Source organism: Hemicordylus capensis, chromosome 5 (assembly GCF_027244095.1).
Source record: "Hemicordylus capensis ecotype Gifberg chromosome 5, rHemCap1.1.pri, whole genome shotgun sequence".
In the NCBI taxonomy this organism is placed as follows: domain Eukaryota; kingdom Metazoa; phylum Chordata; class Lepidosauria; order Squamata; family Cordylidae; genus Hemicordylus; species Hemicordylus capensis.
This window is the reverse complement of record NC_069661.1, coordinates 125375362-125403307: the sequence shown is the minus strand read 5'-3', so window position 1 is coordinate 125403307 and position 27946 is coordinate 125375362. Positions and strand designations below refer to the sequence as shown.

At 43.6% G+C, this 27946-nt stretch overlaps 1 protein-coding gene across 1 annotated transcript; it reads left to right on the top strand.

The window, feature by feature from the left end:
* The first annotated feature begins 48 nt into the window (after positions 1–48).
* LOC128327166 (TRPM8 channel-associated factor 2-like) lies at positions 49–27944 on the top strand. The gene is made up of 7 exons (XM_053255524.1): positions 49–665; positions 13421–14412; positions 16240–16334; positions 17724–17937; positions 22021–22260; positions 24094–24431; positions 27394–27944. The coding sequence occupies exons 1-7, from the start codon at positions 49–51 to the stop codon at positions 27643–27645; spliced, it is 2748 nt and encodes a 915-aa protein (XP_053111499.1). The 3' UTR covers positions 27646–27944.
* The last annotated feature ends 2 nt before the right edge of the window (positions 27945–27946 follow it).

The following is a 27946-nucleotide window of genomic DNA, read 5'->3' as shown; positions in this document are numbered from 1 at the left end:
CTTTGTCTTTCAGCTCACGTGGTAGAAGATCCATTCCAGATGTCCCAAATGGATCCCAGAAAGTCTTATGCATCCCTTGTGAAAGGGGTTCACTCTTTTGACTTGACTGGAGGGTTCTATCCTGGAGAGCTTTTGCTCATAGGAGATAATGCTTTCCCGGTGCTTGTGAGTACTAATGGGCAAGTACTAATTGCCTCGTCCCAGTATGGGAAGGGCCGGATGGTAGTTGTCCCACATGAAAACATTCTGAACAGTCCCCAACTCCTGCCGTTCATTAAAAATGCTGTGCAGTGGCTCAAGCCCTCCATGGCAGCCCAGGTGGGGGTCCATAGCAGCTTGGATCCTCTCTCTCAGATGCTCCTCAGTAGTGGGGTGAAAGTGCAGACAGGCGCAACTCTTGGAACTTCGCTAGGGGTGTATTGCACAGATGCCTATGACGAGACACATGCCGACGACCTTGTGAAATTTGTCAAGAGTGGTGGGGGTCTGCTCATTGGAGGGCAGGCTTGGAACTGGGCAACTCAGTATGGAACGGAGAAAGTGCTGCTTGCGTTTCCTGGCAACAGGGTGACTAGCGTGGCTGGTGTGTACTTCACTGGCAATGTGGGAGAAAATGGGATTTTCCCAGTGTCCAAAGAGATGCCAAGAATTCCACTCATCACTCAGTAAGTATAGTCTTTTCATTTTTCTCCTTGGAAAGAGGAAACCTCTTATTTGTATTGCTGTTCCAGTTGCCCCACTTTCCCGACCGGTGAGAAGTTCCAGAGGACTGCCACATGCCTCCGATTCTGGTTTTCTTTGGAAAAATAGTCACTGAGTCTGACAGTGTGTCCTCGTAGCGTTTAGTTTGCATAAATATACAGGCTGAGCTTTCGATTGAGACAGAAGGTAACAGATCATCCTCAGAAGTCAGCAAAAGGCAGTGGCCAAAGTGGCCAGGGGTGCAGTCAGTTTAGGGGCAAGCTGCCCAATGTCCTCTTGCTGTGGAGCCGCCAGCTGGGGGCTGAGGGCCGAGTGGGGCCAGCCCGGTGGCCGCCTGCTGCTGCCGCCATGGCGGGTGTAGTGAGCTTGGCTCGCTGAGCCTGGCTGGGGGCAGGGGGCGAGACAGAGCAGGAGGTGGAGCAGCCCGAGTCACTCCCCCACCTGGCCAGAGCAGGCAGAGTGCCTGCCCAGTGTGTGCAAGTGAGTGATGTCACATGGAACACAGGAAGCTGCCATATACTAAGTAAGACCATTGGTCTATCTAGCTCAGTATTGTCTTCACAGACTGGCAGCAGCTCTTCCACGATTGCAGGCAGGAATCTCTCTCAGCCCTATCTTGACTTGAAGAAGCCAGAGAGGGAACTTGAAACCTTCTGCTCTTCCCAGAGCGGCTTCATCCCCTGAGGGGAATATCTTACAGTGCTCACACTTCTAGTCTCCCATTCATATGTATCCAGGGCAGACCCTGCTTAGCTAAGGGGACAAATCATGCTTGCAACCACAAGACAAGCTCTCCTTGCAGAGAAGACAGACACACATGTGTTGGTGTTGCATCGTAGAAGCCCTCCAGGTAGTGCATGAGGGAGTGGACTGAGCTGTGACTCGAAGAGTCAGGATTTCCTCTCATAGCTTGGCCTCCTGGCCTCTTTCAAACTTTTTATTTGAAGTTACTGACCCTTTTCCCCTTGACCAAACAGGTGAAGTGAGATTCTTCAAATGCAAAAATGTGCCCCAAGTGCATAGGAAGTACAAAGAAAAAGAATAAAAGGGTGGGGGCAAAGCAAAATTGGCCAAGGGTGCCACAACCCCTTGACCCAGCACTGGCAACAGGTTATATTGAAATGGCCAAAGCCTGCCCCCTGAGATGCTACAGCTTTGTGCCTTGACTGTTCTATTGCAGGTCCCCTCTCTAAAAGCCTTTCTCACTTCTTTCGCTAGCTAGCTTGCCCCTCTTTCTAAACTCTTGCTTAGCACACAAAACCTTAATGCACAACGCCTTTGGCTGGGGGAACAAGGGACATGCTAGCTGACAGGGGGCATGCTAGCTGACCAGCCTTCCTATGATGGAAGGAGAGCTGCGGCTTGGCAAGAAGCCTTCAGCAAAGGTTTTTTTGTGAAGTAGACCAGGCATCGAGGTAGAGGGAGATTTCCACAGTGGGCCACCAGATGCCCCTGAGAAGCCAACAGGCAAGAACCAAGGTCATACCCTCTCTCCTGCTGTTACTTCCCTGCAACTGATATTTAGAGCCATCTTGCCTCTGAGGCTGGAGGTGGCCTATAGCCCTCAGACTAGTAGCCACTGATAGACCTGTCCTCCATGAATTTGTTTAAGTCCCTTTTAAGGCCATCCAAGCTTGTGGCCATTGTCGCATCCCCTGGCAGAGAATTCCATAGATTAATTATGTACTTCCTTTTGTTGGTCCTAAATTTCCTCACAATTGGTTTTTATCAGCATTACATTATGAAGGTTAAAAGAAGCTTTGTAAAAGATTTGCTATCAGATGAAAAGTTTAGTCTTTGCAAGTATATGTCTTGTTAAAGCTTGGCATGTTGCTGACCACAGCTTTAGCACTGCCATCACACACATGGAACACCTCACACAAAACATATGTAGTGGCGGCAGTGGCAGCAGCAGCATCTCTCTCTCTCTCTCTCTCTCTCTCTCTCTCTCTCTCTCTCTCTCTCTCTCACACACACACACACACACACACACACACACACACACACACACCTATTTTGCATGCATGTGCACAGACTCTCCTCCCCTTTCCCTCATAACACCCTCCCACACACACACACCAGCACTTCTCTCACATATGGAACACACACACACACACACACACACACACACACACAATTCATGCAGCAACTTCTCTCACACATACACACATGAATACAGGTACCCACTCAACACCATTTATCCTATATAGTCACAAACACGCATGTGCTCCCTGCCTGTGCACATGCACAAACACACACACACACACACACGATTCTCACATGCATACAATAAATGCAGAGCAGTGGCCCGCATACCGCACATTGGTAGGTGGGCGGTATCGAACCACCCACGCTGCTACATAGTTCAGATACACACAATGCTGACTCAGTTGCACAAGAGCGCTCTTCCACAACAGTCAAAAAATGGTATAACACAGTTGTGTGGCTATTATTTCCAGAGTCATTATTCTTGCAGAATTGTGTTGGCACTGTGATTCTGACCCTCAAAATCTTGAACCATAAGGAGATGGGAATTGAGAGAAAAGGAAATTTTGCACTAGCTGGGTGAAACTAAAATAAAGCAAAAAAACAAGTAAAGTAAAACCTATGCAATAATGAAACTGTGAGTAGGAGAATAAAGAAGTGAAATAGAAACAAATAGAAAATGCAAGAAAGAACAGATGAGTGTTTAATACTTTCCTATAACAATACTAAGAGGAGACAGGTCATATATCAAGATAACTCCACAGATAAGGGGCTATGAGAAAGAAAGTATGGAGATTATAAATGGCAAGGGAGTGGAGATTTAATAAGACAACTAGAGTTTGATGAATGGAAATACTGAGGAGGAGGAGAATACAGAGAAAGCAATGAAAAGATATAAGAAGGGAAAAGATAAAGAAAGGGCATAAAGTTGAGAAGTTTAAACAATATCAAAATGTTGGGGGTTGTAATTTTTATCCCCCTGTTAAACAGAGCACTAAAGAAACTACCCACTCCAGTTAGAGTAGTTTGCAGAGTTTAGTTGTTGCAGCTATTTAGAGAAGACACATGGAGATTCTTGTAGAACTAAACAATAAGTATTTATTGGTGAAGTGCACTTTGGATAGGAAAGATCTAATCCTAATCTATAGAACTACATAATGAATAGGTAGCAGGGAGATGTTTCCATCTGTTCTCTAAGAGGAAAGGAAGGGATTCTGACTCAGCACAGGAAATATGGAGTCAGTTCAGGGGTCATAGAGTAGAGACAGGCAGAACAGTTAGGGAGACCCTTACTCACCATCTCTACTCCCAATGCCCCTAGTGGTCATTAGGATAGTTGGTGCAAAAGGTGATGCACTGGAACTCCAACACAAAAAACAAACAACCCACTAGAGGGAGCCTCTGAAGCAAAACAAATAGAGGTGTTACAGGAGGGCCATTCACATGACATTATATGCATACAGTATGTAAGTGTTTGTATATGCATACATGCTTTTGTATGAGTGTCTGACAAGATGGGCAGCTGTTCACTGGTGTTAGGAGCCCGCTTGGGCTGCTGTGCCATGTTAAAGGCAGTCTGACCATGTAGCATGATGGGGCTGCTGCAGAATGACAAGCTGAAACTGCTTCCAGGTAGTTGTGCAGTGCTCCTGACATTGGAAACAATGGAAAGAGTGGCTTTCTATTATTCTGTGCAGCTGCCTAGAAGCAGTTTTAAGTCATTCTGCAGCAGCCCTGTTGTGCGACGCCATTGGGGCTATCTTTCAAGTTGCGCTGTAGCCCCCTTGGGTCCTTTAAATTGACAGAGGGCTGCCGTCAGACACCGACTGAACATGTGTCCGTGTCAGACAGACACCGACTGAACATGTGTCCGTGTCAGACAGACACCGACTGAACATGTGTTCGTCTAAAATGGGAACCCAGGGACTGCAAATGAAAATGTAGAGTGCATACTGCTGTACGTGCATTGAACATAACATGTGAATAATTGTATGTGCTTACAACTTAATGTGCACAGTGACTAGACCTATTTAAAACACAAAGAAAAATTAACTGAACAGAAGAGTTGGGATCAGAAGTTAACTGAGCGACAAGAAGAGCACTAAGCAAAATATGAGTTTAAAATAAACTCATAATAGAATGAGAGACTAAATAAGACACAATCTATTGTATTCAAGCTGACCTGGATTCCATTGTTGGTGCAGAGGCTTTAGTGGGGGTATCCGGTAACTCCTCTTGTGTAGTTATATTGGATCAGTTTCCTGAGGACGTGAACAAGCTGCTTGGAACTGCTTCCTACCACCTGCCCTCTTGACCCTTGTCCGACATGGCTTATATTATCAAGCAGGGAGATTTATTTATTTATTTATTTATTAACATATTTTTATACCACCCAAAACTTACATCTCTGGGCAGTTTACAATAGAAAAAAAAAGTAAAATGTTAGTTAAAACAAAAATGAAAAATTTGAAACACAGCAAGAATTTAAAAATTTTTAAAACAGCATTAAAACCATTAAAACAATATTAATTAAAAGCCTGGGTGAAGAGATGTGTTTTTAAAGACTTTTAAAAAGCTGTCAGAGATGGGGAGGCTCTTATTTCACTAGGGAGCGCATTCCAAAGCCTCGGGGCAGCAGTGGAGAAGGCCCGTCCCTGAGTGGCCACCAGACGAGCCAGTGGCAAATGCAGACAAACATCTCCAGCTGATCTCAGTGGGCGGTGGGGTTCATGACGAAGAAGACATTCTCTTAAATACCCAGGGCCCAAGTCATTTAGGGCTTAATAGGTTATAACAAAAACTTTGTATTTTGCCTGGAAACATATCGGCAGCCAGTGTAGCTCGTCAATACCCCTGCTAACTGGGCAAAGAGGCACCTTTTACCGTGGCGATTCTCTTTATTTAGCAGCGGGAGAGTAATTGGCCCTGTCCACCCCCAGCACAGTACTTCCAGTGACTGTTGCTGGGGGTCTATCTTATGTTTCTTTTTAGAATGTGAGCCCTTTGGGGACAGGGTTCCATCTTATTTATTTGTTTGTTATTTCTTGGTGTAAACCGCCCTGAGCCATTTTTGGAAGGGTGGGATAGAAATTGAATAATAATAATAATAATAATAATAAATAATACAGGAGTTATATGGTCTCTCCTCGATTACCCAGAGACCAACCTGGCTGCCGCATTCTGGACCAACTGTAGTTTCCAGACTACATACAATGGCAGCCCCACATAGAGCACATTGCAGTAATCCAGTATGGAGGTTATCAGCAGATGTACCACTGTTTTGAGGTCGTTCACCTCAAGAAACAGATGCAGCTGGCGTATCAGCCGAAGTTGATAGAAGGCACTTCTGACCACCACCTCAACCTGGAACACCAGGGAGAGGCTCAGATCCAGAAGCACCCCTAGACTGTGTACCTGTTCCTTCTTGGGAAGTGTGACCCCCATACAAAACAGGCAGATCAAAATTGTCTCTCGAGATCTGACTCCACAGAATGAGTACCTCCATCTTATCTGGATTCAGTCTCAGTTTGTTATCCCTCATCCAGCCCATAACCACCTCCAGGCTGGCATTTAGGGAGGTAATGCCCTCTCCCGATGATGCTGACATGGAGAAATAGATTTGGGTGTCATCAGCATACTGATAGCACTCTGCACAAAATCTCCTGATGATCTCTCCCAGCAGTTTCATGAAGATGTTAAACAACATCAGAGACAATATGGAGACCTGAGGCACACCATACAAGAGTTCAGATTTTGAAGAACAGCAGTCTCCAAGGGACACCATCTGGAACCTGCCCAAGAGGTAGGAGCGGAACCACCGCAAAGCAGTGCCTCCAACTACCAACTTCCTCAGACACACCAGAAGGATACTATGGTCAATAGTATCAAAAGCTGCCGAGAGGTCCAACAAGACCAACAGAGTCACACTTCCTCTGTCCATTCTCAATTGGAGATCATCCATCAGGCCAACCAAGGTAGTCTCCACCCCATAGGCAGCCTGAAAGCCAATTTGAAATGGGTCAACATAATCAGTTTCCTCCAAGACTATCTGGAGCTGGGAGGCCACCACCCTCTCAATTACCTTGCCCAGCCACGGAAGGTTGGAGACAGGCCCGTAGTTGTTCATGTCAGAGGGATCTAGGGTAGGCTTCTTTAGAAGTGGTCTAATAATTGCCTCCTTAAGACAAGGAGGCATCCTACCTTCCCTCAGAGACGCATTTATAATCTCTTCCAGGCCTTCTACAACTCCCCTGCCAGATGATATAAGCCATGTCGGACAAGGGTCAAGAGAATAGGTGGTAGGCCACACCATTCCAATCAGCTTGTCCACATCCTCAGGAGTCACAAACTGGAACTGATCCAACCTAATCACACAAAAGGAGTTGCTGGACACCTCCCCATTAGACACTGAAGTAATTGTGGAGACGGAGTCTAAGTCGGCCCAAATACGAGAGATTTCCCCCACAAAGAATTCATTAAACACATCACAGCGGGTAATCAATGGTTCAAGATTCTGATTTAAGGGAGGAGGGGCATATACTAGCCCTCTCACAACCCTGCACAATTCCGCCGGACGTGAATCTGCGGATGCAATACGGGCAGAAAAGAATAGCTTCTTTGCCGCCTGTATTGCCTGAGCAGAGATCTTCAAAAGAGCTCTATGTTGCAATCTGTCGGATTCAAGCCGAGTCTTTCTCCACTTGTGCTCCAGTCCTTCCTCACTACTTCAGCCCCCATAGTTCTTCCGTATACCAAGGGGCCAATTTTGAAGCGGGTCAGAGAGGACGCTTTGGAGCAATCATGTCTACTGCCCCAGTGAGTTTGCTGTTCCAATTCTCCACCAGGGCATCAACAGGATCACCAGCAGAGCCAACACTAAATCCCTCCAAGGCTTCTTGAAATCCTATTGGATCCAATAACCTTCTCGGGCAGATCATCCTAATAGGTACCTCACCCCTGCAGAGGTGGGAAGTGATTGTGAGTCCAACCTTAACCAGATGGTGGTCTGTCCATGACAATGGGGAAATCACAGGATTCCCCACCCACGGAACGCCACCCTGATCAGAGTGAAAGAGTTTTGGAGTACTTCTGGACCCAACCCTCTCTCTGATATCTCAGTTGGAGGTGGTGGCCAGGAATGCTTTCTAGCAGCTTCAGCTGGTTCACCAACTGCACCCTTTCCTGGGAGTGAGTGACCTTAAGACAGTGGTGTGAGTGCTGGTAACCTCCAGGCCAGGGGGTGCCCCCATTGCGCACAAAGCACCCATGCACCCAGACCCCTAAGCCATGCCCCCTGTGTCAGATGAAAGGGATGGGGCAACAAAATCTCCCTGCCATTGCCCCTGCCCCACCGCTATTTGTGTTAGCATGGGGGGGGGGAGTCATGCGGTGGTGGCGGCGGGTGCTGTGGCTGGCCTGCTGACCTCTCCACCAGCCTCACCGCCCGAACTGCACGCCTGACATCATGGGCAGGAGTGCAGTTCAGGTGGTGAGGCCGGTGGAGATGCCAGCCACAGTGCCTGCCCCCACTGCCACCCTGCTAATCTCCCCACCAGGCCAACAGAAATAGTGGTGGCGGGGCAGGGGCGGCAGCCACACAGTTCAGCCAGAGAGGCCAGCGAAGAAGCAGGCTAGCCACAGTGGCCACCGCCGCTTGGCCAAAGGTGAGGGCAGGGCAGGGATGACCTGCTTGGGGGCCCCCTGAGGGTTCCCTGACCGTCTGGGCCCAGGAACATTTGTCCCTCTTTGTCCAGTGGGCGCTATACCCTTGCTCCAGGCTTGACTACTGCAATGCACTCTATGTGAGGCTGCCTTTGTATGTAGTCTGGAAGCTGCAATTGGTGCAGTAATAGAGACCATATTACTCCAGTTCTAAAAAAAAAATCTACACTGGCTACCAATAGGTTTCTGGGCAAAATACAAACTGCTGGTTATTACCTATAAAGCCCTTAATGGCTTGGGGCCCACGGTATTTAAGAAAACGCCTTCTTTATTATGAACCCTGCCTATTACGATCTTCAGGGGAGGTTCGTCTGAGGGTGCCACCAGCTCGTCTGGTGATGACTCAGAGGTATGCCTTCTCTGTAGTTGTCCCAGAACTGTGGAATGCACTTGCTGCTGAGATTAGAGCTGATCCATCCCTGTTGGCTTTTAGAAAACAACTAAAGGCACATCTCTCGCCAGACTTTTTAGTTATTTGTTGTGTTTTAATGGATATTTTAATTAGATTTTTAAATATGTTTCAATTGTTAAATTCTTGGTTTGTTTTATGTTGTAAACTGCCTAGAGACTTTGGTAGTCAGCGGTATACAAATTTATTAATTTGTATTATAAAATAAATAATTAAATAAAATAAGAGTTTTAGTAGAATCCTAAAGGGATTTTACTAAAGATATTCCTAAAAGGATACATTTTAGGAATAATATAGGGAGAAAACTGAGAAGCTTTAGCTAGGATAATGACATGAACAGAGAAAGAAAGAGAAGGATAAAAACAAGGCAAGAACCCAGATTGTTAACTTGCTGAGAAGATGGGAGTTATGTTGCCAACAGAGAAAGATAGGCTGGCTGATGGAGAGAGTTAAAAGGACACACACTCCAGTTCAGACATAACACGGAACCGTGGTCCAATGGACCCGCGGTTCTGCACCCCCTCCCCCTGCTTTCCTGTCTGTGTTTGGACACTGGGGAAAGCAGTCTCTCTGCAATCGGTGAGACTGCGGAGAGATGGGGATCTGGCTATGTAGGCTTCCTTCTTAACAGAAGGGACAGCCTGCACAGCCAATCATGCTAGAGTGAGGGAGGAGCTTCCTCCCTCAACTTTGCTTCTGTAGGGAGTCAAACTACAATGCCAGCATTCAGTTGTAATGCTGGCACTGCAGAAATGGAATTTGTGGTGGCAAAACTCCACTCTGGAAACCACAGGTCACTTTCCCCTACAAACTCAGTTTCCCAAATTCAGATGTTCAGGCTGGGAAACTAGAGGTGAAGAGATCTCTGGTTTCCTGTTACGTCTGAACCAGGCCATAATAAATGCAGCATGTCTTTAGCATATTAAGTTTGAGATAATTTTTATTGACTTTTATTTAAAATATTTATACACTACTTTCCTGAAAATATTTCACACAAAGCAGTTTACATTAATTAATTATTATTATTATTATTATTATTAATAATAATAAAAAATGTCAGTTAATGTACTGACACAAGCTTGAGATAAAATCACAACACTATTCAGAGATGGTGAAAATGAGAGGCAATTTTGGCTATTTTCAGGTGAATTTTAAGAGTTAAAACTCATAGGCGCACCCCTCCCAGTTTTTCCCAGCTTCTCCCAGTTTATAGCTGCCATTTTAGTTTCTCCCAATTACCCAAGAACAATGCTACATCATGATGTAGCATCATTCTGGGGAAATTAACATTGCAACCACCAGCACAGAGGAGCCAGGGGAAATGTCTGTTGAGTCCTCTCCCCACCCCCCACCCCCCAGCAACATATTTATTTATTTCACATATTTATATACCTCCCCAAACCTGCATCTCTGGGCTGTATACAGTATACCTCTGCCCTGAAACGTAAAACAAGAAAGGAAGTTCCTGCCTTTAGCACCCCCACTAAAAAATGTTTGGCTGAAAATTATTTTTTTAGAATTTTCAATCCAACTCTAAATTCTGATACCCACCAGAAATAGACATGTAAGATATTATAGGGTGTGGTGATGGCCACCAGCTTGGATGGCTTTAAAGGTGGGTTAGACAAATTCTTGGAAAACAAGTCTAGCAATGGTTATTTCGCTTCATGACTATATGCTACCTCCAGGTGCAGAGGCAGGATGCCTCTGAATACTAGTTCCAGGGAGCAACAGCAGGGTATAGAGCATGCCTTCATCTCTTGCTTGTGGGCTTCCTAGAGGCCTCTGGTGGGCTTCGGTGAGAAACCAGATGCTGGACTAGAGAGGCCTTGGACCTGACCCAACGAAATTATTGTTTTCTTATGTGGAAATAGCGAGGAGAGAAGGAAGAAACAGAAAGTTACAGCTGGATATTATAAGTGTAAATATGACAAGACAAAAGAAGAAATCAGTTTGCCAAGAGGAAGAGTATAAAGACTGAAGAAAAGGGAACCAATAACTGACCCCGGTGGAACCCAATAGAAAGAGGAAACAGAGGAGAGAAATAGTCATTGACTAAATGACTAAAAGACAACTTTTAAAAGAGGGCAGAACCATCTAATCCTAAAAAATAAAAGGAACTAAGAAGCAAATATGACCAGCTGTTTCAAAGCACCTAGAGTACCTTTCTTATGAGGCAAAGCTACAACACATGGGGCTATTTAGTGTAGAAAAAAGACGACTGCAGGGAGACATGATAGAGGTTTATAAAATCATGCATGGTGTGGAGAAAGTGGATAGAGAGAAATTCTTCTCACATAACACTAGAACCAGGGGTTGTCTCATGAAACTGATTGCCAGGAAATCTACGACCAACAAACAGAAGTATTTTTTCACACAATGCGTAATCAACTTGTGGAATTCTCTGCCACAAGATGTGGTGACAGCCAACAACCTGGATGGCTTTAAGAGGTGTTTGGATAACTTCATGGAGGAGAGGTCTATCATCGGCTACTAGTTGGAGGGCTATAGGCCACCTCCAGCCTCAGAGGCAGAATGCCTCTGAGTACCAGTTGCAGAGGAGTGACAGCAGGAGGGAGGGCATGCCCTCAACTCCTGCCTGTAGGCTTCCAGCAGCATCTGATGGGCCACTGTGTGAAACAGGATGCTGGACAAGATGGGCCTTGGGCCTGATCCAGCAGGGCTGTTCTTATGTAAAACTTGAAAGATTGAGGAGAATACAAATAGAAGAACAATCAATTGTACTAGGCAAAACATTCAGGATACGTTGATGAAGGAAGGAGCTCAATCAAACAAGAGAACTGAAAGTAGCAAATTAACATTTTGGACAAGAAGACTGAATAATATGTGAGATGTAAGAAGAAAGTAAAATAAATTCTAGTATCAAAGAGGACTACTTATGTACTACAGATTTACCAAAAAAACATGGAAAGTGAAAGTGTAAGTTAAGACACCGACTTTAACTGTCTTTGTCTTAACTTACACCATGCAAAAAGAAAACATATTCTTAAGTCTCACATATCAGTGTGGACTTGACTGTGGTGTATATTTGTCCAAAGTCATTCAGAACCAGAGGTTGCCTATGCATCCATATCAGGGAGCAGTGAAATAGTCAACTCGTCCTATACCACTGTCTAGTGGCACCCACATATTCAAGGTATGATAAGGAGAGGAGCTGGTCTTGTGGTAGCAAGCATGACTTGTCCCCATAGCTAAGCAGGGTCTGCCCTGGTTGCATATGAAAGGGAGACTAAAAGTGTGAGCACTATAAGATATTCCCCTCAGGGGATGGAACTGCTCTGAGAAGAGCTTCTAGGTTCCAAGTTCCCTCCCTGGTTTCTCCAAGATAGGGCTGAGAGAGATTCCTGCCTGCAGCCTTGGAGAAGCCACTGCCAGTCTGTGAAGACAATACTGAGCTAGACAGACCAATGGTCTGACTCAATATATGACAGCTTCCTATGTTCCTAAGGTGGGGAGATGTCTCATAGATCTCTGATTTCTCTCACACAGTGGTGGTTTGTACTTCAGTTTAATGAAGGTTTGAATACAACGTGCTGCTGGGTTATACATATAACTAGATAACTGCTCAATAATTTTAAAAGCCCAAATGTGGGGCAGTGTAAGGGCCCGCACTTATGGGTCATGCTGCTACATAAAAATATATCTTTGTGAGCTGCCCCAAACTCACAAAACTCCAGTATTGCACTGAAGGGGCAGATTACAAATATTTTATATAATAAATAAATTTACCACATACACATTTGCCACCATTCACATGACCCCCGCCTCATTTAAGGGAGCTGGTCAAGATTAGCTGGTCAAGATCAGCTCATTGTGCCAGAAGGGAAAACCTCATCATGTTTCACAGCCATTGCACTCCAGTGACATTTCCATCTTCTGAGATTTGCATATCTAATGCCTTTGTACATAGTCCAGAAACTGCAATTGGTTCAGAATTCAACAGCCAGACTAGTCTCTGGCATAACCTGAAGATATTGTATTGCACCAATTTTAAAAGAACTATATTGGCTGCTGCTAAGTTTCTGAGCAAAATATAAGGTGCTGGTTATTACCTATCAAGCTCTTAATGGCTTGGGTCCAGGGTAATTAAGAGTATATATGTATTACATATACATATATATCCACCACCAGGATAACCAGTAGAGGTCTGTTCGTAGTTGCCACTGCCTTGTTTAGTGACAACTTGGAGTCAAAACTTCTCTACCAGGTTGGCTGAGAGAGAGAGAGAGACTGAGATTTTCCTTGCACATTGTTGGCTATGCATATATCAGTGTGGTATATGCATGGCCAACAAAGCCATTATACTTCAAAGGTCATTACACTTCTCCCTGGAAATGACTGTATTATTCTGGATTTCACTCTATACTTGGGGACTAGAGTTGTAAGCAGTTTGCCACTGAATAAGTGAAGTAATGAATTTCATCACGAAACTGCATAGTAACAGAACTTCAGCTTGTTGTATTTAAAAGTGTATACCTTGACCAGAAACATGTTGAAGCCCTAGTCTGCCAAGGGCAAGAATATGCTGGACTGCTGTAGGTATTATCAAGTGTGATATTAGTCTTGGCTTTCTCCCCCCAGGCATGGATTAGATATTCAGAGTGATTTAAACGCCCTTCTGAATGGAGTGACTGAATTCAATATACAAGATGGTGTCCCTTCTCCTTTGCTAATCCATGGAACCTTGGCATTTCCAGTTGGCATGGATGATTCTCAACAGTCATTTCTTGCAGCTGCCCACTATGGCAGAGGACGCATTGTTGTAGCTTCTCATGAAAACCAATTTACTACGCCATCCATGAAAGAGTTTGTTCTCAATGCCATCCACTGGCTTAGTTCTGGAAAGGGAGGAAAGGTTGGCATAGGAGATAACCTCCAGGAGCTTTACTCCATGTTAGATCAGGCAAAGATCCCAAGTGAGCTAACAGATCTTAAGGATGGCCTAAGTGTCTATTGTTGCATGACCTACAGTGACAGAGAGGTGGAAAAAATCCATGAGTTCGTCTCTGAAGGAGGTGGCCTCCTGATTGGAGGACAAGCCTGGTCATGGGTTCAAGAGAATAATAACACTAATGCTGAGTATCCAGGAAACAAGATACTTAACACATTTGGAATTTCAGTCCTTGGGACAGACATCAACTCACCTAATCAAACCTACCCAGCTGGAAAGGCCAGAGATGTTGCTTCATGCTATCACTTCCGGCAAGCGCTCTTCCAATTCCAGCAACACATTCAGAACAAACAGTCTCTTATGCCACCATATTCCACGTGGGTTAAGAAGCTAGGACAAGATTCTGATGCATGCGTACAGCTTCCATTTGCCAGCTGCCCTTCCTTTTCTTCCATTCACCAAGTTCTGATGGAGATAATTCAGCTCAGTGGGATTCCTGATATCAGTGCAAGCAAGCCCATCCAATCCAATTCACCAGAAGCACTTCTGATTAGCCTGTCTTCAGAGCTCTACAACAATTTCTCAGAGTTCCAGAAGTTAGTACCCAAGCTGAATCAACATCTTGCAACGGATTATCCTGTATCACCACCTCAAACTATTCGTATCAACGGAAGGAATGATGGTAGGAAACATTTGTTTTTCTTAGTTCAGCTAATTAGATCCCTAGATCTCTACCGGTTCAATCTATTGGCTTTTATTAACTGATGAACTTGTTAACTGAGATCTTGCTGGAAAGTCTTTGTTCAAATCTCATTTCAGCAATGCATTCAATTGGTGGCCTTATACAAGCCAGTGTTCTTTCAGACAATCCCCACCTGTAATATGAGAATGATAAATTGGGACTAGTCCATGGAGCTGTTATAAAGTCTGGTGAGAGTGTGTGCATGAAGCATGTTGAACAGTAAAAATGTGCTGATTTTTATATTTAGAACATTTGGCCCTAGGGTTCTCAGTCATGGGAAGCATATCTCCCTGAATACAAATGCTATATTATCTTTTGAGAGTTGTGGGAGAGTGGGCATGTTCAAAGAGTGCTTCAGCATGGGGGACAAGGCTTGTTGGCATGATTCTGTGGATGCTGTACCTGGGCTCAGTTTCCACAGGTTTATAACACCTGAACAGGACTTCTGGCTACCATTCATTATATCCCTTTTGATCATGGGTTTATAGGGTGCCATTGTATCTTTAGTCAGGGGTATAACGATAGGGGGGCAGGCAGGGCACGTGCCCTGTGTGCCACCCCAGCGGGTCACGTTGGGGGGTGCCAAAAAGTGGCCTCCCCACCACCACCCCTGGATCGCCCGCCGAGTGTGGCGGCGTGCGTGCAGCGATTTGGTGGCGGCGGGCGGTGGCGGGTCGCCCGCCGAGTGCGGCGGTGGCTGGTGGCTGGCGGCGATGGGCTGTAGCGTGGCTCGAGCAGTGGCAGATCGCCCGCCGAGGAGTGCAGGCAGAGCGACGCCGAGCCTGCCTTCTGGCCTGGCGTCGCTTCCCAACTGCGCAGGTGCGCCTGCGCAGTTCATTCTGTGAAATGGGAAGTGACGCCGGGCCAGAAGGCAGGCTCGGCGTTGCTCTGCCTGCACTCCTTGGCGGGCGATCCGCCGCCACCGCTGCTCGGGCCGCGATACAGCTCGCTGCCAGCCACCAGCCACTGCCGCACTCAGCGGGCGACCCGCCGCTGCCGCCCGTCGCTGCCAAATTGCCGCCGCACACCCGCTGCACTCGGCGGGCGACCTGCCACCGCCGAATTGCCGCCACCGCCGGCGATCTGCCGCCTGGGAGGCACCGCCGTGCCCTCACAGGTATGTGGGGGCCAGGGGGGCACCATTTCAGGGCCAGAGCTTGCCCTGGGCGCCGTTTCCCCCCGATACGCCACTGTCTTTAGTGGAGCTTCCTCTTGCAAGGATCTTTTGACTATATATTTAGGAATTCTCTTTACAATCAGCCTTAGACATTGGACCATTTAACATCTGCATATATTTGAATATGTTCAAATGGACAATGCTGAGATATACTCTTTGCAGAAGATGGTGATATAAGTAGAAACGAGAAGAACTATGAACTATAAGAAAGCCTAGCAAATACAAAGGCTGCAATAATTGAACACATGCTTCCCTAGGAGTAAATATCATAGAACATAATGGGATTTACTTTTGACTAAACATGCATTATATTGGGTTGTACAAGAGCCACCCAAGGATGCTGCTGGAGATATGGTGGGGTTAAGAGTCAAATAAATGGACTCTTCCATTGCTAAAGAGTTATTGCAGGAAGTTGATGCAAATACCCCAATAAAATCTCAATGTAACATAAGGTTTTGAGGTCTGCCCTGGCAGGAAATTATTTGAAGAAAATAATCAGAAAGGGAATTAAATAGAATTGGCTGTTTAAATTTGACATACGTCTCTGACTGTTTTTAGCTTTTTTCTTCAACTGGTTTGCCCTCTTATAGGAGCTGAAGCATGGAGAAGTACTGGCCTTTATGTTCCTCCAGGGAAAACCACCACCTTGCTGTTTCCATCTTCTGTCATCAGTGCCAAATTACAGGTACTAACTGACCTACCAAAATGCCTGTTGAATTACAAATAACTGAATTTGTATTCCTTTTACCATAGAATGCTTGGCTTACAAATATCTGCACTGTTATTATGTTCTCCCTTACTTTCCTCTAACCAAAATTTAATGTGTGACTGCAGCCTGCCATTTCACTGATGATTTGGGGATTGGGCTGACAACTTCATTTCTTGCCATCAAAGCACCCTGGCATGCTGCTACATCTTACAACCTTCTGCTTCCTCTCTGTAGAACACTAACATTTGGAGGATGAGGGCTAATCTGTAATAACTTAACTGTGTGGGTTAACACTGCTTTGTTCTTGTCTTGGATACATGATGCTTGGACTGAATGAGTCTTTGCTTGGCTTTCTAACCTTATGATTTGATAACCCCCACCCTTTTTCTTTATATAGATCTGTTTTATAGCTTCCGATGTTATTTAGGTTCAAACATCACGCAGAGCCAAGACTATACCTTGGCTTCACACACTGTCTTGTGTGCCTTAGGAGTGTCCCCCCAATCGTACACTTTTCAAGGATAATGCTTGAAAGCATTGTACTTTTGATTGTGGTTAGAAACAAACCAAGATCAGTTGTAATATGTGGACCAGCCAATCCTGGCTTATTCAGACTGGAGCTTTCAGAATAGACCACCACCAGAACCCAGTTTGAAACCTTAGGTTCAGAATCTGGTTAGAATAAGTTGGGTGGACATGATGACTAATACTGGTTTGTATAATATTTCTGAGTATCCCACTTGAAAGTGGGAAAGAATATAAATATCAGCATAGGGGGTGTACTCATCAGTTGCTCCAGAAAGCATTGGTCTTTTCATAGAGACTTCTCTCTATATGGAAGACTGGCCCGCAAAAATCAACTCCATCAGTTCCTTCCACCCAGACCACTTTTATCCAATATTTCCAGTTTCAAAATCTATATTGTGCACATTTACAGTTCATTTACTGTGCCTGAATGAAATACAGTGCTATTATGTGGCTGTTATATAACTGTCAAACATGCAGCTGCATTTGCACAAGAATGCTCTTGCGCAATTGTGCACAGATTTCATTAGAAGGCAGACAAAATGTTGTGCAATAGGTAAAGTTACTACCAAGAACCTCTTAGGTGAAGGGTAAGGTGAATATTTGCCCATTTAAAAAGTTTTTGGAGTCTCCCACACCATAGTGAAGTGAAGTCCTTATTGATGAATATATCTTCTATTAAATTTGGCACATGACTCTGGAACTCTGTTTGGTTCTTTAATCCTTCCATCAAACACAACAGTATCAACATGAGATTCTCTTGCATGTCATGTAGTGCTCAAGGATCCACTGCCTTTTATAGTGAAATTTTGTTTGCAGCATCAAGCTTTCTTTCTCCAGGTACAGATTGGTTGTCATTCGGATGACCTCAGCAATGCTGAAGAGTTGAAGCGTGCTCCAATAGTAATAAGAAAAATTGAAGTTAAGACACCGAGAATGGAAGTCTCCAGCTTATGGGGTGGTCTCTTGTATGTCATTGTGCCAGAGAAGTCTTCAGTGGGCCATATCTCTGTCACTGTAAAAGGGGCTGTCCAGGCTCCTTACTTCAAGAATGGTAAGAAGACAAAAGAAACAAAAATAAGGAAGTGTTTTGTTAATTCAAAAGTTTGTTTGAATTCAAATGTGGGAAGGTTGGGAAGCTGGTAGGACCCCTTTCTTGCCTAGTAGTATAAATAAAAAAAGATTTTCTGTTGATAGTGTTGGTGCTGGTTTTGTAGTCCTCTAATCCTCATCCGTTAACCATGCCAACACCATGTCAACCCTTCCCATCTGTGGCCATGACCCTTCTTTTTAAAATTAAGCAATATTTTATAATGAAGAATATTTCTGAGCTCATACAGAGAGCCATACCTTCATTACTGAACAAGTGTAGCTTGTCCCCCACATACATACAATGAATAAGCAGAGTCTTCTTCCAGGGCAGAAGGCTAGGCATCTATGGGCATTTCCTTACCTTCCTTGATAGTAGTCTAGGTACCAATGGTTTTCTGAGAATACAGCAAGACTCTTTTGGGTCTTGCCTGATGCCATTCACACAGCCCGCATTTGCCTTTTTTCTGTTACTGTGTGCAAATACTATTAATAGATATTATCTGTATTTTCTGCAGTCTACGGGCAACATCCAGACTATGTCCAAGTTATTGTAGAGAAATTACTTATCCTCTATAAGCAATTGTACAGGAAGTAACTTCAACTGAGAAAGAAGAGTTTGATATTTATTACTAACTAAAGCATAGGCTAAGAAAACAACAGACTACAGTTTCTTCTGCAGAGAGAGGGAGAACCTCTTAGTTTGAATTTAAGTCAGCAAGTGAGGAGCAGACAAACATACTGTGACTCCACCCCACAAGCGAGTACAAAGACACATTCAAACATAGACAAGCATGCTCTACACAAAGAACTGGACAATGTCCCTGGCAAAATCCCAGCATAAGTACCATTAAAATCAATGGGACTTAAGTCATGACTAACTTCTCCTTTTTTTGCATTTTAAAATTGTATTAGCTTTACAATAAAATTTACAACTTTACAATCCAACTACATTCATTTATTTGATTAAGTAAATATTGACTTCCCGCTTACCTGTCTGCGTGGTTCACGTTAACTATAAATATAAACCATTGCTATAATAATTCAAAACATACATACTCCACATTGCTACTTGATTTTACCCAACCTGCTGCTGTTACTATATTTCAAACCCCGCTGAAAGGTCCATATTAGAAAAATAGTTCTTTAAGTAAAGTAAAAATGGTTTCCAATCTTTTTTGAAACATTCCAAATTTTCATCCGTTATAAGTGCTGTAAGTTTTGCCATCTCAGCATATTAATTTTTTATCAACCAGTCTTCTTTTGAGGGCATTTTATTGTCTTTCCATTTCTGCGCATATACTATTCTAGATGCCGTGGTTACATACATTAAAAATGTTAAATTTCTTCTGGAGAACTCTCCTTGAGTTATTCCCATCAGGAAGGATTCTGGCCTCTTAGGAAATGTCATTTAAATTTTTTTCTTCAACTCATTATATATCATATCCCAAAAGGCCTTTGCCTTCTTGCATGACCACCACTTTCTTTATTTATTTATTTATTTATTTATTTATTTATTTATTCATTCATTCATTCATTCATTCATTCATTCATTCATTCATTCATACATACATACATACATACATACATACATACATACATTTTTATACCGCCCAAAACTTACGTCTCTGGGCGGTTTACAACAGAATAAAAACAAAGTAAAACATTCTTTAAGACAAAAAATGGGGGGGGGGGACACACATTACAACAATTTAAATTTTTTAAAATAATATTTTAAAACAGCATTAAAACCATTAAAACAACATTAATTAAAAGCTTGGGTGAAGAAATGTGTTTTTTAAGACTTTTAAAAAGCTGTCAGAGATGGGGAGGCTCTTATTTCACTAGGGAGCACATTCCAAAGCCTCGGGGCAGCAGCAGAGAAGGCCCATCCCTGAGTGGCCACCAGACGAGCCAGTGGCAAATGCAGACGGACCTCTCCAGCTGATCTCAGTGGGCGGTGGGGTTCATGCTGAAGAAGGCGTTCTCTTAAATACCCAGGGCCCAAACTGTTTAGGGCTTTATAGGTTATAACCAGCACCTTGTATTTTGTCCAGAAACATATCGGCAGCCAGTGTAGCTCCTTCAATACAGGAGTTATATGGTCTCTCTGAGATGAACCAGAGACCAACCTGGCTGCCCCATTCTGGACCAAGTGTAGTTTCCGGACGACATACAAGGGCAGCCCCACATAGAGCGCATTAGAGCACATAGAGCGCGAGTCTAAGTCGGCCCGAATACGAGAGATTTCCCCCCACGAAGAATTCATTAAACACATCACAGCGGGTAATCAATGGTTCAAGATTCTGATTCAAGGGAGGAGGGGCACTCACTAGCCCTCTCACAACCCTGCACAATTCCGCCGGACGTGAATTTGCGGATGCAATATGGGCAGAAAAGAATAGCTTCTTTGCCGCCTGTATTGCCTGAGCATAGATCTTCAAAAGAGCTTTATGTTGCAATCTGTCGGATTCAAGTCGAGTCTTTCTCCACTTGCGCTCCAGTCTTCTTCCTCACCGCTTCAGCCCCCGTAGTTCTTCCGTATACCAAGAGGCCAGATTTGAAGCGGGTCAGAGAGGATGCTTAGGAGAAATCATGTCTACTGCCCCAGTGAGTTTGCTGTTCCAATTCTCCACCAGGGCATCAACAGGATCACCAGCAGAGCCAAAACTAAATCCCTCCAAGGCTTCTTGAAATCCTATTGGATCCAATAACCTTCTTGCGCAGATCATCCTAATAGGTCCCTCACCCCTGCAGAGGTGGGAAGTGATTGTGAGTCCAACCTTAACCAGATGGTGGTCCGTCCATGACAATGGGGAAATCACAGGATTTTCCACCCACGGAACACCACCCTGATCAGAGTGAAAGACCAAATCAAGTGTTCGACCAGCAATGTGCGTCGGCCCTGAGACCACCTGGGATAGGCCCACAGTCATCATGGCCGCTATGAACTCCTGAGCCGCCCCGGACAAATTGGTCCCAAAGTGAACATTGAAGTCCCCCAGCACCACAAGCCTCGGGGACTCCAACACCTAGTCCGAGACCAAGTCCGTCAGCTCAGTTAGAGACTCTGTTGAGCAGCGTGGTGATCGGTACACCAACAGAAGTCCCAGTCTATCCCTGGTCCCCAGACTTAAGTACACACATTCAATGTGGTCCAACACTCTAACAGCGATCCTGGTAAGGGAAAGGAAAGAAAGTTCCTTCACATTGTCCACATTTCCAACATTTGTTTGAAACATTTTTATACATTAATGCTGATTTTTTCGGTGTCAAAAACCACCTATACATCATCTTATAATAATTTTCTTTTAAAGTATAACATGCAGCGAACTTTAAATCAGTTTTCCATAATTTTTCCCAAGCAGCCATATCTATACAGTATTATGACCCACATCTTGAGCCCATTTTATCATAGTCGTTTTAACCACTTCATCTCTTGTCTCCTCCAAAAGCAACAACTTATACAACTTAGAGACTAATTTTTCATCATTTTCACACAACTCCTTCTCGAATCTTGACATTTGATCCTCAAATCCAACTAAGTCATGACTAACTTCTCATTAAATTATGTAGTGCTTAGTGATGACTAAATAGTCTGGATGTTGCCTGCCTAGTATTTATTTAATAGCAATAGCAATAGCAATAGCACTTACATTTATATACCGCTTTATAGCCGGAGCTCTCTAAGCGGTTTACAATGATTTTAGCATATTGCCCCCAACATTCTGGGTACTCATTTTACCGACCTCGGAAGGATGGAAGGCTGAGTCAACCTTGAGCCCCTGGTCAGGATCGAACTTGTAACCTTCTGGTTACAGGGCAGCAGTTTTACCACTGCGCCACCAGGGGCTCATAATGATTTTATGATTTTATGATTTTTAATGATTTTATTATTAGTATTTTTGATTTTATTAGTAGTATTTTTATGAATTGGCATGTCATTACTTGCTGTTATCCAGAACTGAAATGAGGGGAAATAAAACAATATACAGTACTTTAAAATAGATACATAAAATAAAATGCTCTATTTTTATTACTGTGTTAGGTGAAACCAGCACATCTGCTTGGAAGAATACCATCCGTCACTATCCTGCTCCTTGGGCTGAGCTCGAAACGGAGAACATCATCTTGACAGTTCCTGCAGATGACGTGCGCAATATAGAGAACCCACAGATTTTGCTCACCAACTGGGATAAGATGATGAAAGCAGTGGCCAAGTTATCATCCATCCCTGCTATTTTTCCCAGGCCAGAGAGGATTGTGGCAGATGTTCAAATATCAGTTGGTAAGTACTAACCAAGTTATACTATAGTTGCCGACTCTTCCTAACGAGAGGCAATAACGGTTAAACTAGTTTTCTAGTATCTGCAGTGTTGCCCCTGTGGCAACCTGAATTCTGGAGCTGCACAGCTAGTCCAATTTAGTTTCTTTTATAACTACACAGATGTATCCATACCTTCCGCCCTTCCACCAAAGAAGCAATAAAACCTGTTTTTCTTTTATTTTGCTGACACTCACTTGATGTTATGCTTTACATGGGGCTTCTACTGGAAATAGCAGTTCTAGATCAAATTTTCCACTCTGTTGGAAGGTGAAGACCCCATGAATTAATATTGGATTTTCCTCTCCTCTAGGTTCTGTCTGTGTTTATTGTTGGCCAGAATGCCAGCCATTCCCCAAACCCTCTGAGTCATAAACCAGACCAAGAGGGTAGGTTTAAAATATTATTACTATCCTTAAATGAGTAAATCGCAATGGTTTAAATAACTAACATAAAATAAACAGATAAATGATTATAATATATAATCTTTGGAAAAAATCTGAATATAATACTTAGGGAAGGAAATATAACTGACATAACAAGCAAGATGTCAAGTTAAGTAAGATTAATGAAATATTTCAGCTGTAAAAGACAAACAGATTAATCCAGCTACGTTGATATTTATTTCTATTAGATTATAAATTTAAATTAACACGGTGATCAACCTTTGGTAGGTTCAGAAGTGACTGATCATTCCCTGTGCCATTCTTCTAATGAATATAACTGTGAATTGAGGATTCAATATTTTGAGCATGGGTTCAATTGCTTTGAATTCTGGAGCTGCCCAGCTAGTTCAATTCAGTTTTTTAAAATCACTACACAGATGTATACACAACTCCCTGCCCCCCACCGCCACTGAACAAGGAATAAAGCCTGTTTTTCTTTCAATTTGCTGTCAGCCACTTGTTGTCTTTGCATCATTCTCCCTTGAATTATGCCTGTTGTCACCAAATCTGCATTAGAGAGTGACTTAAAGTCACTGTAAACAGCCATTTCAGGAAGCATGATGCTATCCAAACTGGTTTCTCCTTGGTATAAGCTATGTTCTTCTTTTGATGATAGACTTTGCTTTCTTAGTCTCTCACTAAGAATTCTATGTGCACAACCCAGCATAACCCAAACTCTCCCCATAATCTTTAGGCACATCTATCTGTGTGTTTCCCTCATGTCCCTCTCCCCAGTGGCGCCAAATGACAGGGAATAGGAGTAAGGGAAATGCATGGCATGGAAGAACTAGACAGGGAACTGCCATCAGTGGCTGCCCCATCTTAAGTGTAATGATCAGTTGATCTATTTATGTAAACAAGGAGTATTGTTGGAATATGGGGAATCTTTAGCTTCTCTCACCATCCTACAGGAAGAGATTATAGCAAATATACATTTAATAAGGACTAGATTATAAACATATGAAGCTGCCTTATACTTAGTCAGACCTTGGGGCCATCTAGCCTAGTATTATCTGCTACTGCTGACAGCGAATCTGTCATTAGTAGGCAGGTGCTTACCATCTGAGTTCCGTTTAACTGGAGATCCCGGGTATGGAAATGAGGCAGCCCGTCATCTCATACACAGCTGCATAAACATTCCCAGCACAATCACTTGAACATAAAACCACTGGTGTTTTCACTGCCTTCAGAGAACTCTGACCGACATTTCTTTCCGGAGTGGTCCTGCACTTCAGTTGATACTTATGGATCAAACTCTTTTCATCATGTTTAATCTATAGCTGATTCCATGGACTTCCATTTGTAAGTATGGGCCTGTTTTATGTTTCTTCTTTCCCAACTTCATCCTTAGGTTGGATGCATTCTGGCTACCCAATCATGCTTCACTTGGATTCAGTGCACGAGATGACAGATGTGAAGTCCATACATGCCAATGGGCTCTGGGGCCCCATCCATGAGCTGGGTCACAATCAGCAGCAAAGTGGATGGGATTTCCCACCCCATACCACTGAAGCCACCTGCAATCTGTGGTCTGTTTATGTAAATGAGACCGTGTTCAATGTCCCAAGAGAAAGGGCACATGAGGAGCTTTCTCTGGAACTCAGAAAGAGGAGGATTGAGGATTATATTCAAAATGGAGCGCAGTTGAAGGATTTTGAGATGTTTACAGCACTAGAACCCTATTTACAGGTAACATGCAAAAAAGGCATATTGTTCTTCCAATTCTACTACTACTACTAAGTATATTTATATATACCTTTTCAAAGTTCTCATAGCAGTTTACATAGACAATAGATAAATAATTCTAAATATGATTACTCAGAACTAAGTGCAATTGATAACTACAGGATTTACTTCCAAGTAAGTGCACTTAGAGCAGCAGCCTGACAAAAAGTATTTAGTTTCATTAATTGGCAGACTTGACACCTAGAGTGAAGTCACAAAATGAAGATAATCCAAAATTAAGCTGTGATCCTGCATACTCTAATACACAGATAAACACATCTGTTTGCTTAAAGAAGCATGTTCATGCTACTCAAGTTTTTCTCTTAAGCATTCGGACTGCAGAGACAATAATAAAATAGAACTTTTAAAATGTTACATGAACTATCTGATATTACACTCACTGATATGGCAATTTATAAATTGCATCAGCAAAATATTGGGGTTTAGTTACTGGGGCAATGGAATTTTCCAGCAGCAAAAGTACTGCTGCTAAGAAAAACATCTAAATCCCTCCACAACAAATTGCACATTTATTGGTCTGTAATCAGGTCCCTGGAATGACCTTGAAATTTCACCTTGACTTGAAAGCGAATCAAGGGCACAAAGTGTCTGGCATCCTGACCAAAACTGTACTTGTGCTTCTAACAAAAACATAAACGCAGTGCTAGCTTCTGCACTTCTGAAGCAAGGGCTCTCTTCCACAAGACTACGATGATTTTTGACACTTTCCCTTTGTGTGGGAAGCACTTTTTGGCAGCAAAAACACATCTTGGGGGTGGGGGTCGATATAGCCCTCAGGGACATTATGTCTCCATGAGTCAAAAAGAGATTGTGCTGTGAAAATCATCATGTTCTTGCTTCAGAAGCATGGAGTCTAGCACTACGCATAGCGCATTCTAGCACATCACACATTCTATTTTATTAGAAGCATCCATGCATGGTAAGTCAGGATGTTGGCCAGTGCCTGTATTTAAAAGCAATTTCAGATCTTCCTGCCAAAGTTCATATACACTTGTGATTTTCAGATGCAACACCCTTTTAGACCTTCGTCAATCTATGGGTGCATCAGAAACTTTTTCCTGAAATTGTCTCAATTTCTAATCCATAGTAGATCTGGTGATTTTAAAGCTTCTTTATGCATGAAGGTTCATCACATGCTATCTCATTGCTTTATGCTTCAAAGCTGAATGTTTGAACTGTTTCTCCTGCAAAGCATTGTGTTAGACTTGGGATTGATATGGAAGACCATACCTGTTTCTAATATGAGCTGTGATGGCTTTTTCACACATCACTTTATCCAGTCATCAACTGATGAATATGTATGTTTATAATGTTGCAAAAGGAAGATACTGCAGTCCATAGTTTCAGCTAGGTACAGTACATACAGAAAGCTATTTTGAAAGAGAAAACTATCGGAGAAATTGCCTACTAGAGGTAGATTGACAAGATTCCTATGGTTGATGGTGTTTTCATATCTGATGCTAGGAAAGATTCCCAAACAAGAGCTCCACAGAGTGGAGTGTGCATTTGAATTAAGGAAGATCCTCTTCTGTTTCTTTCTATAACATATTGACATAATTCACAAGTGAGGGAGTGAAGGTAAAAAGGTTTTCTTCTGAGTGTCACATGTGGAAACACTAAAAGCTAAGGGGGGGGGGACACAGCTTTGAAAAGGGAAATGAGGTGGTCATTCATAAGGGTGAAGCTCTGATGGCATTTGACAGGGATGGTCCTTCCATTAAGTGAGGTAATGTTGCCTCAGGTGGTGGATTACTGGGGCACTGATGGGGTGTGACAAAGTGTCCCGTGCCACCCACTTACCTCCATCTACCACCCCCACTGTCTGAGCAGTTCTTTGCTGAGAGGTGGTACAGCCACCAGTGAGCAAAGAGCCACTCCAAAACAGTGTTTTGTTGGCTGGTCTAGTCCATTACCTGGTCCAGTCCATTTCTGCCACACATGCATGCCCTCCCTTCCTGCTGCATTGATTATGAATGGTAGTGGAAGATGAAGTGAGAAAAGAGCAGTGAAGTACTGGAGATGCTCTGTTGTCCTGTCCTCATTTGTTTCCTCCCCCTTTTCATCACCAGTCCAGCAGTGTACAAGGGAGAAGGTGGAGTAGGGTGTACATGGTGAAGGCTATTGCTATCACAGTAGAGGAAGAGGCGCAGGATGCAATTTATGGATTTCTCTGTAGGATGTAACTTATGGAATTCTCTGCCACAGGATGTGGTGATGGCCACTAGCTTGGATGGCTTTAAAAGGGGCTTAGACAAAGTCGAAGAGGTCAGGTCTATCAAAGGCTTCTAGTCTGGTGGCTATAGGTGAACTCCAGCCTCAGAGGCAAGATGCTGCTACATACTAGTTGCAGGGGAGCACTGGCAGGAGAGGGGGCCAGCCTGTGGGCTTCTTGAAGGCATCTGGTGGGCCACTGTGTGAAACTGGATGCTGGACTAGATGGGCCTTGAGCCTGATCCAGTGGGGCTGTTCTCATGTTCTTATGTGTGTATACATGTGTGTGCAGGTGGTTTTTTCTGGTGGGGGGGGGCGACATCTGGCAAGTGAAAAGGGTTGACATGAGGTGGGTGGATTTGGTGCTCTGCTTCAGCTGCACTGAAATCTTGGGCTGCCACTGCATAGGGTATGTTTTCTGTATAGACTTACACTGGGTTAACAGTTATTCCTTCTTCCTAAGAAACCCTGAAAATTTTAATTCTGTAACAATGGGCTAAGAATCACTACCAGAGAATTCTCAACAAACTACAGTTCCCAAGATTCTTAAGGGGGGTGGAGCTATGATGGTTGAAATGGTATGAAATAGGTTTGTACTGTAGATCTGTCCTTTGAAAGGCCACATGTGCAGTTTGCTCATGTAAGTGATTCTGAAGTGCTTAGAAAAGAGACTGAATACATATCTAATTGTCAGGTGCAGGAGACATTTGGATGGGAACCCTACATGCACATCTTTGCTGAGTACCGAAAAATGACGCAAATCCCAGAAGACAATGAATCCAAGATGAATCTGTGGGTAGAAAAGTTATCGCCGCAAGTGGGCCATGACCTGGCTCCTTTCTTTAAAGTCTGGGGGTGGCCTATTACAGATGAGCTGTCTCAAAAGCTGGCCAGATCCTTCCCCCCATGGGTAGAGAATCCGATGAAGCAGTATATGTCTCCCTAAGGAAGCAGAAGCGACAGTAAAAGTACAGGTTGAATGTGAGTCATGGAATCATGTTTGCTGGTATTTGAATAACCAGTCACGAAACAGCTAGAATAATATGACCAAAAATGAATCAACTTCAAGATTACTTCCACTTAAATTACTTGCTGCTGATTTGGGTTTGATTATTTGCCTGTTCCTTTTTAAAAGTAAAGAGCATGTTAGATTCTAATATGAAACCATTTCCTTATTCTGGAACTACCATGCCATTTGGTGTCACTGTAACTCATTTTTCAGGAGCATAGAAATAGATATTTTCATG

Coding starts and splice junctions, on each gene's coding strand:
- LOC128327166 (XM_053255524.1), top strand. CDS start 49: ATGGATCCCAGAAAGTCTTATGCATCCCTTGTGAAAGGGGTTCACTCT. Junction 17,938..22,020: donor GGCTCCTTACTTCAAGAATG/GTAAGAAGACAA, acceptor TTACTGTGTTAG/GTGAAACCAGCACATCTGCT. Junction 24,432..27,393: donor CACTAGAACCCTATTTACAG/GTAACATGCAAA, acceptor TCTAATTGTCAG/GTGCAGGAGACATTTGGATG.